The sequence below is a fragment of the Rana temporaria genome, chromosome 10 (genome assembly GCF_905171775.1).
Source record: "Rana temporaria chromosome 10, aRanTem1.1, whole genome shotgun sequence".
Classification (NCBI taxonomy): Eukaryota; Metazoa; Chordata; class Amphibia; order Anura; family Ranidae; genus Rana; species Rana temporaria.
In genome coordinates this window covers 11,758,806-11,771,221 of record NC_053498.1, presented here as the reverse complement: position 1 = coordinate 11,771,221, position 12,416 = coordinate 11,758,806, and the positions used below count along the sequence as shown (strand labels likewise).

Sequence of the window (12,416 nt, the reverse complement as noted above, 5' to 3'; positions counted from 1 at the left end):
ACCTTGTTTAGAAGAATAAGTAATATATATATATATATATATATATATATATATATATACATACAAATAAAAAAAATTGAGGCTGACTCGATGGACCACTTGGTCTTTTTTCTTTCTATGTTTCTATTGGTGCCATATATATATATATATATATATATATATATATATATATATATATATATATATATATATATAGTATGTGGTGTACCTAGTTTATCAGATAGTACATTTAATTAGCATAAATTATTACCAGGTGATTCGAAGTCAACAAGGTACATCCGCTCATGTTTACCTTCAAGCCAGTGTGACAGAACGGGGAGCATCAGCATACTTGATGGTAACACCAAGATGTCCTCTTCGTGTTGTGCTTTTGACAGCTGTTCTCCATCCATTCTTCCAGGTAAAGTACCATGCTCTAACCTCTTTTTAAAATAAATCTCTACTAAGAAAACTGTGTAGGCTGCCATTGTTCATTTATTTATATGAAAATGCTAGTTGCATGGCTGTCATACATTTCTTGCTGCATTGACCTCTCAGGGCCATCACAAGGGTCCCCCTCTCCTTACTCCTTTTTCTCCTCCCATCACTTGAGTCCAAATATCCAGTCTGCAGATCTAGGGCCAGATTCACAGCAGAGATACGACGGCGTATCTCTTGATACGCCGTCGTATCTCTGAGATACGCTTGTCGTATCTATGCGGCTGATTCATAGAATCAGTTACGCATAGACAGCCCTAAGATCCGACAGGTGTAATTGAATTACACCATCGGATCTTAGGATGCAATTCTAGGCCAGCCGCTAGGTGGCGATTCCATAGCGGTCGGCGTAGAATATGCAAATGACTAGTTACGGCGATTCACAAACATCCGCGTTACCCGTCGCTCTAACTTTACATCGTTTCCGTCGAGATACGCCGCGTAAAACTAGGGATGCCCTCTAGGTGGACTAACCAATGTTAAGTATGGCCGTCGTTCCCGCGTCGAAATTTAAAAAATCACGTTGTTTGCGTAAGTCGTCCGTGAATGGCGCTGGACGCCATTTACGTTAACGTCTAAACAAATGAAGTTCGTGCAATGTCATTTAGCGCAATGCACGTCGGGTAATTTTCCCGACGGAGCATGCGCAGTACGTTCGGCGCGGGAACGCGCCTAATTTAAATAGTGCCCGCCTCATTTGAATTAGGCGGGCTTGCGCCGAGCGGATTTACGTTACACCGCCGCACGTTTACAGGTAAGAGCTTTGTGAATCAGGCACTTACGCTGTAAACTTGCGGCGGTGTAACGTAATTTAGATACGTTACGCCGCCGCGGAGCAATGTAAATGTACCTGAATCTAGCCCCTAGTTCCTTCCAGACAAATTCTTGGTCTTTGCTATTGCTATTGAGATGTGTATCTCAATGTCAGAAACCATGAATCAGACCGAGACAGAAGTACAGTTAAATCACACTTGTTTAATAATAATAATAATAATAAAAAGATAAGCAGAGTAAGCGTAGTCAAAACATAGCCAGAGTTCAGGAACCGGATCGAATAGTCAGCCAAGCCAAATGTCATAGAGCCAGAGATAAACGTAGTAGAACAGCAAGCAGGATCTGGAGCCAGAAGGAACGTCAGCCTAGCAAGTCTTCAATAGGAACACAGGAGATAGTCTCTGTGATTTTGACCAAGGCAATGGCAGAGAACAACTGAGCTGGACGGCTTAAGTAGGCAGGACTGGCGAGCAGGATATCATCAGCAGGAGAGATAGGAGCTGGCAGTGGCAATAAGCCGACATCTGAGCGGCCAGCTAAGAGAAGGAAGGGCTGAGCCCAGCCCTGACACTCATTCTCTCTGTCCAGATAATGGCTGCTGTTGCTTTCACACTTTGTGCCCAGACCTCCCCTTTTTCTAGTGTATTCCAGTGTGTAGGAGCTTATTGAAAGATTGACCAGTTATTTGTCATAAATGGTGCAGTTATGGTCAGCTTAATAGATACAGGAAACCTCAACTGTGGCCCCCGATGTCACTAAAGGGCCATACACAACATTCACTATATGCAACGCTACAGTAGATAGTCAGAGACCGTAGACATGGTACAGGACATGGTCAAAGATTGCAGACATAACATAGAAGTGTTTTGTGACTAAAGGCGTACTGCAGGAGACAATCATGGATTGGGCATTTGAGACTGCTATAGTTTACAGTCCCTTTAAAAAACAATGTTCTGTCTATTGGGGCTTGAAGACTGCACAAGTACAAAAGGGCCATGTTTTCCTTAAGGCCTCAGGTTGGACACTAAGGCTGCGTACACACGATAGGATCGCCAGAGGAGAATGGTCTGAAGGACCGCTTTCATCGGTCCAAACCGATCGTGTGTAGGCCCCATAGGTTCTTTAACCTTCGGTCAAAAAAATGAGAACTTGCTTTAAAATTGAACCGATGGACGCCTAACCGATAGGTCAAAACCAATCGTTAGTATGCAAAAGCATCGGTTAAAAACCTGCGCATGCTCAGAATGGAAGCATTGAACTTCGTTTTTTTAAGCACGTCGTTGTGTTTTACGTCACTGCGTTCTGAAATGATCGTTTTTTTAACCAATGGTGTGTAGGCGCGACGGACCATCAGTCAGGTTCATCGGTTAACCGATGACAACGGTCCTTTGGACCGTTCTCATCAGATGGACCGATCATGTGTACGCGGCCTTAGGCTGTAAACTCTACTCAGACTAAGGCCCGAGCTAAGAGAAGGGCTCCTCCAGGGGAGGACTGAGCCAGGGAATTCCACCACAGACATGCCTAAAGTCTTCCTGGTGAAGAGGAGTAAAAAGTTCCCGCCAGTGTCCTACCGAGTGGGGGATGAGGACAGAGTGCCGGCTCCCCCCCCCCCGGCATTGATGGTGTATGCCATGTACAAGCAGGGGCTAGCTCCTTGCCCTACCAAAGGCTCTGCTTGACTGATCCACCCCAGCTCCCTCTGCTGCCCCTGCTGGCCAGCTCAGGAACCTGGAGTCGGTGTGGCAGGCGCTGTCCAGCTCGACCTGCCTGATGATGAGCAAAGAGTAGCTGGAGCTGAGCCTCAGCCTGGAATGGGAGTCGAGAGGAGGCAGGGAAGAGAGAGGACTAGAGGAGCGACCAGAGTGCTGGGTTGTACTTGTCCCCTTGGCCTAAAGATGTCAGTCAGCCCCTAGGCTCCTCTCACCACAGTGCCTGTCCAGGGCCGATCCTAGGGTCACAGGCGCCTGGGTGCAGAAATATTTCTGGCGCCCCCACATGGGCGTCGTAATTTTACTAACTCCTCCCCTTTACAAATGTTTCTATGGCAATGACTCAACCACAGAGATGCTCCCCCCGCGAAGTCTTCATAACCCTGGGATCCTTACATGATCTCTTAACAACAAACAAAATATAGGAAGAGAAGCAGAGTACTTTATTGGGACCTGGAGGGGGGCCTCTCTGATGGACACAGAGAGGGCTTCTGTTAGAGAGTCTGTTAGATCTTTGGTGCCCCCTCCTCTGCAGTCGCCTGTGCACCCTGCCTAGGATCGGCCCTGTGCCTGTCTCGCAAATGGCAAATGAGGTGCTCTGTGTGATCATTTTCTGTAACTGCCCATTGATAACATCCCTGGAAAATTAATAGCGGCCAGCATGAATGAATAACATAAAGCAAATCAACTTAAACAAGAAAGAGAAACTAAGCTTAATTACATGAACCCATAAAAATAATACAGCCACTTACATAATTAGGCAATAACAATTACGCAGTAAAATGGCATAGAGCCAGTACAATTAAGAAATGATATATGCGCATTACTAAACTCAACACATACAGTACATCCCTTGAAGGCACATTGAGGAAGACATTTACCACATTTGGGTGGCATCTTACATAGTATTACTTTCACTTTACTTGTTCACTGTATGTTGCAATGCTGTCATTATGTTATTATGTTATTCCAGTACTGATCTCTACACAGGTATAGATGAGACAATGAAAGTCCCTGCCCCCATCACTGGAGCTACAGAATAGTGGTTGTACACTCCCCTTACACTAAATTCTGCTATGATCACTAATATCCAGTCAAAACCCAGAAAAGTAACCACATGACTCCAGAAAAGGAGTGGGGGTGGGAATTAAAAAAGAATGCCTGTCTCCAGGCTAGTGCATGAGATATGTAAATAATAGACATGTGCATTCGTTTTAGTTAGAATGCATTTTCGTCCGAAAATCTGTTTTTTTTCGTTATCGTTTTAACAAACGATAACGAAAGTGCAAGAAACGAAAACCGAAAGATCCGACATAAAAAATGCTTTATTTTCGTTTTCGTTGCGGTAAAAATTCGATATAGAGAGATTCGACATTATAGGGAAAAGATTCGACATTATAGAGAAAAGATTCGACATTATTACTAGTCATACAACATTAGAATTCTTGTATAGAAATAATAGATTCGACATTACAGAGAATAGATTTCGATTTATGAGAAAATAGATTCGACATTATAGAGAATAGATTCGACATTATTACTAGTCATACAACATTAGAATTCTTGTAGGTGGAATATTCGAACAGAAATGTACGATTCGGCGTAAAGATTCGACGTTCCATCGAATATTTTTTGACCCTTAGACAGGAACAAACAAAGATTCGACATTCCGGCGAATATTCTTTTGACCATTCGACAGAAACCAAGTATTATTTGATTTTCGGACGAAAGCTATTCCCCAACGAAAAACGAAATAAATCAAAACGATTTTCGGGAGTAACTAAATAAATGTATTTTCCAAACGAAAACGAAAAAAGAAACAAAATATTCCAGTCTGCACATGTCTGGTAAATAACCTGTCACTCACAGCAAGGGGGCGGAACGGACTAAGGTTTTTCTCTGTAAGTCCGTTTTATTCCACTGAACAATAAAAAAGGATTGCTCAGCACTGGATTAACTCTGTGTGGCAAGACTGGGCACAGATGATAGGAAATCTTATACTCTACATTGTGACATAAAAAAAAAATAAAAAAAAATTGGGGTTTACATCCACTTTAATTCATTTGGATTTTCGGACGAATGCATTTTTTAACGAAACAAAATAAATAAAAACAAATTTCGGAAGTAACTAAATAATTGTATTTTCCAGACGAATACGAAATTCCGAAACGAAATATTTCAGTGTGTCTAGTTATGAGAAGGCTTCCACATTTCTCCCGGTACATTGAAAAATATTGAATCCACTGTGAAAATGACCGGTGGGGGAGTGGCCAACTTCTGCATTCCACCATTTGAAAAATTATAACTGTTTATGTTCTGATTTAAAGTGCCACCGGTCAGCCCTCAACCCAACGGAGTGACCTGTCCTACCTGCCAATTGTCTACTTCTGCCTGGTGTTACAACATGCAAACAGTGAACTGTTCTGGAGAGGAGACTGTGTGCGCTCTCTATTCTACTACCATAGGGGGTAAGTCATTTGCCTTTTTTGAAAAAAAGAAAATTGTTCATAAAAGCAATGGAGTCAGGGCCGTCTGAAGGAATTTGGGGGCCCCAAGCAAAATGGACATGGAGGCCCCCTGAACCCCCCCCCCCCCCGCACGCACGCAAAGCCTACAGCCCCTCACTCTGTTTTTTTTTTACTCCCCCCATGTTCTTTTTACTCCCCCTCCCTGTGTCCTTCTTCCCCCCCTCCCCCCCCCCCCTATGTCCTTCCCCCCCCCCCCATGTTTTTTTTTCTCCCCCCTCCCCCTTCCTATGTTTTTTACCTCCCCCATGTTCTTTTTACTTCCCCCCTCCCTCCCTATGTTCTTTTTACTCCCCTCCCCTATCATACAGTGCGGCAGGAGATTCAGTTTCCTGTTCCCAGCCGGACTGAAAGGAAGTGAGCACTCAGGAACAGGAAACTGAATCTCCTGTACCGCGCGGTACCCGGCCGGACTGACCGGAGGAAGGAAGAGGAGCTCGGCCACGCTACAGGGAAGGGGAAGAAGTGACGAGAGAGGCAGCAGTGCTGCAGCCGCCTGAGGCTTTCTATAGAGCGCTCAGGCGGGTGCAGCATTTATAGGAAGCGCGGCAAGGGCCCTGCTTGCGGGCCCCAGGCCAGCTCGGGGGCCCCAAGCAATTGCTTGGTTTGCCTGCCTTGTCGCGACAGGCCTGACTGGAGTTCTACGATAAAATTAAGTGTCCCGATCAGAACACTATTTGAATGGCGTTTGAATGGCGTGCTTGTGCCGGTTTCCTTAAATTTTTTTCCCCCACATTCCAAAGACATGTTGGTAGCTTAAAGGGGTTGTAAAGGTTTGTTTTTATTTTCTAAATAGGTTTCTTTAAGCTCGTGCATTGTTGGTTCATTTACCTTTTCCTTCCATTTACCTTCTAAATGTTTTTTTTTCTTTGTCTGAATTTCTCACTTCCTGTTCCTCCTCGGTAAGCTGTTCTCAGGGCCATTTGAAGGAATTTGGGGGCCCCAAGCAAAATGGCCCCCAAGCACCCCCCCCCCTGCAGACAAAGCCTACGCTAGCGATACACTCATTTTTTACACCCATGTTCTTACCCCCCCTCCCTAGTCCCTATGTTTTTCTATTCTCACCTCCCCTTCTTCCCTGTAGGCTGTCGCTGTAGCGTGGCCGAGCTCCTCTTCCTCCTGTCAGTCCGGTGTTCTATCATTATGGGTCCCCAGTCCCCTATCAGATAGTTTCCTGTGTTCCCAGCCGGACTAAAAGGAAGTGAGCACTCAGTGTGCACTTCCTGTCAGCCCGGCCGGGAACAGGACTCCAGGAGGAAGGAAGAGGAGCTCGGCCACGCTAAAGCCTGGGAAGGGGAAGTTGGGGGCCCCAGGCCAGCACGGGGCCCCAAGCAATTGTTTGTTTTGCCTGTCCTGTAGCGACGGGCCTGGCTGTTCTAAATTACTTTCCACCACCCGGATGATGGTGGAAAGCTTACTGAGAAGAAACAGTATAAATGTGAATGGTCTCAAAATAGTGCCAAAAGTGTCCGATGTGTCCACCGCAATGTCGCAGTCACGATAAAAATCTCTGATAGCGGCCATTACTGGTAAAAATAAAATAAAAAAATAATAATGATGCCATAAATCTATTCCCTATTTTGTAAACGCTATAACTGTTGCGCAAACCAATAAATATACTCTTAGACCTCTTTCACACTGGAGCGTATTGCAGGCGCTATAGCGTTAAAAATAGCGCCTGCAATACGCCCTTAATGCGGGCAGTTTGAACCCTTTAACCCTCGGCTGCTAGCGGGGGGTAAATGCGCCCCACTAGCGGCCAAAATACTGCACAAATCCGCCCATAATGTCGGCGGTAAAAATAGCAGCGTTTTACCGCTGACGCTATGGGCGTTCCGGTGTGAAAGGGCTCTTATTGCGAATTTTTACCAAAAATTTGTAGAACAATACATATCGGCCTTAACTGAGGAATTTTTTTTTTTTTTTTGTAATTGGGATATGTATTATAGCAAAAAGTAAAAAAATATTGTGTTTTTTTCAAACTTGTCGCTTTTCTTTTGTTTATAATGCAAGAAATAAAAACTGCAGAGGTGATCAAATACCACCAAAAGAAAGCTTTATTTTCGGGGGGGGGGGGGGAAATAAAAATGTCATTTGGGTACAGTGTTGCATGACCGCACAATTGTCATTCAAAGTGCGACAGCGCTGAAAACCGAAAATTGGCCTGGGCAGGAAGGGGGTGAAAATGCCCTGTATGGAAGTGGTTAAACTTTTAAAAATATTATTACTGTTGCCCCTAACATTTATCTTTACGTATTTTTTATTTCTTTTTTACAGGAAAAGCGTCATCTGTTCGAGGTTGTGCCCGACAAAGTACCTGCGGCAGTCAGAAATACAGTGTCAATGGAACGGCGATTAGCTACCAGTCTACCTGCTATTGTGGAGGTATTGTAATTCCATTTATGGAATAAACAAACATGCACATTTAAATATTTTTGGGATACTCAGGGTCGATCCTAGGCAGGGTGCACGGGGTGCCCGGCACCCAGGCGCCGCAGAGGTGGGGGCGCCGAAGCTCCAAAGTGCTCCCCTCCCTCCTCCTTGTCTGTGTCCAGAGGCAGAGCGCATGTAGCGGGTGCTGCGGTTCCCCACCCCGCTTTCTCTCTCCGCTGGCAACTGACAAGAGCGCATACCTCCCGCTGTCCCCGGAATCTGGGCTGGGTACCACAGCGGAGCCTATTATGGGAACACATTCCGGTACTAGGCTCCACTAATTAATTCTGTCCGGTGTGCATGTAGCAGTCTTCTGTCTGCCCCGCCCCCTCTGCGTGTGTCAGCTCTTCTCCCAAAGGCGGTGTGATGAGAGGCTTCTGGGTTGGCCGAAGCTGCTGCCAATCATCCCGTGCACTCCCAGAAATGCTCTCCGAGTGCCACCTTCCAAGTAACCAAAGATGCCACGTATGCCCCGCACCCTGTAATGTGCTTCTGCTCCCAACGCGCCCGAGCTACAGGGATCTATTAGACAAGTACTGATCTATGGGGACACCTGCTGTGGGGGGGCTCTGATGGTGGACACCTGCTGGGGGGCTCTGATGAGGGGGCTCTGATGGGGGACACCTGCTGGGGGGCTTTGATGAGGGACACCTGCTGGGGGGCTTTGATGAGGGATACCTGCTGAGGGGGGCTCTGATGGGGGACACCTGCTGGGGGGCTTTGATGAGGGACACCTGCTGAGGGGGGCTCTGATGGGGGAAACCTGCTGGTGGGGCTCTGATGGGGGACACCTGCTGGGGGGCTTTGATGAGGGACACCTGCTGAGGGGGGCTCTGATGGGGGACACCTGCTGGTGGGGCTCTGATGGGGGACACCTGCTGGTGGGGCTTTGATGGGGGACACCTGCTGGGGGGGGCTCTGATGGGAGACACCTGCTGGGGGGGCTTTGATGGGGGACACCTGCTGGGGGGGGGCTCTGATGGGAGACACCTGCTGGGGGGCTCTGATAGGAGACACCAGTTGGGGGGCTCTGATGGGGGACACCTGCTGGGGGCATTTAAATTGATTTTCCCTGCACGCTTTCTTTATTTTGTGAACAACGGCTTGAGGAGCCAGTCTGTATGATGAGGTCACATTTTAGTGCACTCAGGACAGGATTAGAGATTTTTTGGGGAATCTCTCAATGCAGATACCAAAGGAATGGTACTGAAAAACATTTTTAAATTCTGCCCCAGTTTAGAGGTATATTCTAGTGAGAAGCGTTATAACCTTGAATAATTTTTAAAAGAAAATTTGTATTAAGGGAAAACTTGCTCTTGTTTCAAGAGAGCTCTTAAATATTGGAAAAAAACGAATAAACAAATCATTTATATTATGTTTTAAGGCAATCTCAGCAATACCTATTGCCCAGACACCAATGTAACCTGTCCTAGCGGTACCATCTGTGCAAGAGTTCGCGCTCAGACCACTGCGGGTAAGTTGTATAAACACAAGCTTCAACTCAACGTGAGTACCTACCTATGTCAAACATGACAGTTCCACATTAATCACCAGTACTACTTTTGCACAGGTAATGCAACTATTGATATATCTAAATCTACATGTTTGCCAATATACCAGTGTGGAATGCCTGGCAGTGCCAGTTTTCTCAATGGCAACCTAAGGCTGGTGACCATCTGTTCAACTGATAACTGCAATCTACAAGATCCGGCATGTAAGTGGTTCTTTAAGACATTAGTAGTTTAAGATATTAGTGTTTCCTGTTATACCAGGTAACATTTTTTACAGTTATCTAATTAAATTACATCTTAAAAATATATATATACTGTATATATATATATATATATATATATATATATATATATATATATATATATATACTGTATATATATATATATATATATATATATATATATATATATATATATATATACATATAGGGGCAGATCCACATACATCTGCGCCGGGCGCAGCGTATCTAAGATACGCTACGCCGCTGTAACTTACTTTTGTTTTGTTTGAATCCTCAGTTTGAGTTACGGCGGCGTAGTGTATCTCTTGCGGCGTAAGGGCGCGAAATTCAAATGGATGTAATGGGGGCGTGTTTTATGTAAATACGTCGTGACCCGACATAAACAAAGTTTTTTTTTAACTGCGCATGCGCCCCTGGGGGTATCCCAGTGCGCATGCTCGAAATTTAACCGGAACAAGCCAATGCTTACGACTGTGACGTCATTCTACTTAAATTCCTATTCGCGAACGACTTACGCCAACAACGTAAAAAATTCAAAATTGTACGCGGGAACGACGGCCATACTTAACATTGAGTACGCCTCATAATAGCAGCTTTAACTATACGCCGGAAAAAGCCGAACGCAAACGACGGAAAAAAATGCGCCGGGCCGACGTACGTTCGTGGATCGCCGTAAATAGCTAATTTGCATACTCAACGCTGATTTCGACGGAAACGCCACCTAGCTGGCCGCCGAAAAATCGCATCTAAGATCCGACGGCGTACGAAGACGTACGCCTGTCGGATCTAGCCGAGATGCCGTCGTATCTTGTTTTGAGGATTCAAAACAAAGATACGACGCGGGAATTTTGAAATTACGCCGGCGTGTCAATAGAGACGCCGTCGTAATTTCTTTGTGGATCTGCCCCATAGTCTTCTATAAGCTTCTGCACTTATATACGTTTATATATATATAACTTGGTTAAAAAAAACACGGAAACTCTTTGAAGAACACACATATATATATATAATTAATACTCCATTCTACAATAACATTAAATTGACTTATAAAATAGTACTACTAATATATATATACACACACACGGTATATCACTCCATTCTATCCTAACATTAAATTGACTTACAAAAAAATACTACTAATATAGATATATATATATATATATATATATATATATATGTAATAATTTTTTTCAATATAATGTTAGGGTAGAATGGAGTGTTTTTTCATTATAGAAAATAAAGCCGTGGCTACAGCAAAAGACAAGCAGTATATATATAATGAACATCATGTTTCTTTAAAAAGAATGTACAATATACAGTAAATATTCCTTTTTTTTTTTTGGTAACTGTGAAAAATGTGAATATAAATATTTTTGCAACTTTCAACCAGCAGTGGGGGCGCTCTAGGCACAATCGCCACAGCTGTAGTGTGAAAAAGGCTTGAGAAACAGTAGAGATCAGATTACAAAGATTGCAAAGAGGGGAGGGACACACTCACTCTTGTTTATCTAGATTATTTGGGATCATTTTGGCTTAGTCACATTGCTCAGAACGTCACCAATATTGCAGGCAGTGCTGTATAAAGTGAATGCTCTGTGGATGACTCTTGTATTTAATATTAAAGTGAAAAATAAGATTATACAGAAAATTGTTACATGGTGTCACATTAAAGTGTATACATTTGTAAACATAAACAAAAATTATTATTTTTTTTTTTACTAAAAACAGTGACAGGCACCACTTCAAATGACAATGGGGTGACATGTCCCACCTGTACGTCTAAAAATTCTGATTGGTGTGAAGCCAAAGACTCCATGCAATGCAAGGGGAGTGAGAGCATATGTTTGCTCCACACTGCACAACTGCCAGGTAAGTACTTTGAAAGCTTAACTTTGACTCTGCTTCATGATATTATCAGTGTGACGGGAGTCACTTTGGGTGGGAGGGGGTTTGTGCAACTCAGCTTACCTTGGAGAGCTCTGGAAACTCTGTGTCCGGCTTCCCCAGGCCCTCTTATGTGTACATCACCCTCGCTAGTGTCTCTAATAGGGGTACATGGTGAATGAGAACCCCACTATGATCTGTACTAGTCAGACTCAATGTTGTATATATTGTGTGTTGTCTCATGCTGTTGTGTACTATTTGCTGTTATGGTTTGGGGTGTGAATGTATTCTATTGTTCTATTGTGGCTGTCTGCCTAAAATATTATGGGATGTGTAAGTGTGTTTGCTGTGAGGAAAGAGGGAGGGGGATTCCTCCAGCAGCCTCCCTGCTGATAAGACTGTTTACTGATGAGAAGTTTGAACACACCTGATCTGTGTGTCCATTGTCATTGGACAGTTTAACCCACCCTGTTTTCCAAGGGTGGGGGGGAAGAGTCTCTGAGTTATTTATCTGTTGTGTCCATGTGTGATAATAAATCAGTTTGTTGTTTGCCACTCTACACTGTGTTGTGGCTGGTGACTAGGTGGGCTAAAGAGTCTTGTATAGTGCTGGTTCTGGACAGAGGAAGCATTGACGGCGGACAAAGTCTGGTTTGAGGACGAGGGTTCATCACAATCAGTATAAAATATTAGATATGCACCCCCCCTCACTGTACCACCCAAAGATACTATTATAACCCAACTCCAGCCATTGTTTTAAAAAAAAAAATAATTGGAGAAAGTGGGGATATGCTAAAACCTTCATCAATTTTTTATTTGGGGTTTCTGACTGTAACGGTCACCACCGTTTACGATTTC

The 12,416-nt window shown here is 44.2% G+C and overlaps 1 protein-coding gene across 1 annotated transcript in view; it reads left to right on the top strand.

Moving 5' to 3' along the window:
* Window positions 1-12,416, top strand: part of LOC120916321 (G surface protein, allelic form 168-like) — a 92,679-nt gene that overhangs the window by 61,155 nt on the left and 19,108 nt on the right. The window contains exons 27-32 of the mRNA XM_040327226.1: window positions 254-400; window positions 5,291-5,431; window positions 7,766-7,873; window positions 9,306-9,395; window positions 9,492-9,635; window positions 11,403-11,543. Coding sequence (XP_040183160.1) covers window positions 254-400; window positions 5,291-5,431; window positions 7,766-7,873; window positions 9,306-9,395; window positions 9,492-9,635; window positions 11,403-11,543 — 771 coding nt within the window. The remainder of the gene's footprint in view (window positions 1-253; window positions 401-5,290; window positions 5,432-7,765; window positions 7,874-9,305; window positions 9,396-9,491; window positions 9,636-11,402; window positions 11,544-12,416) is intronic.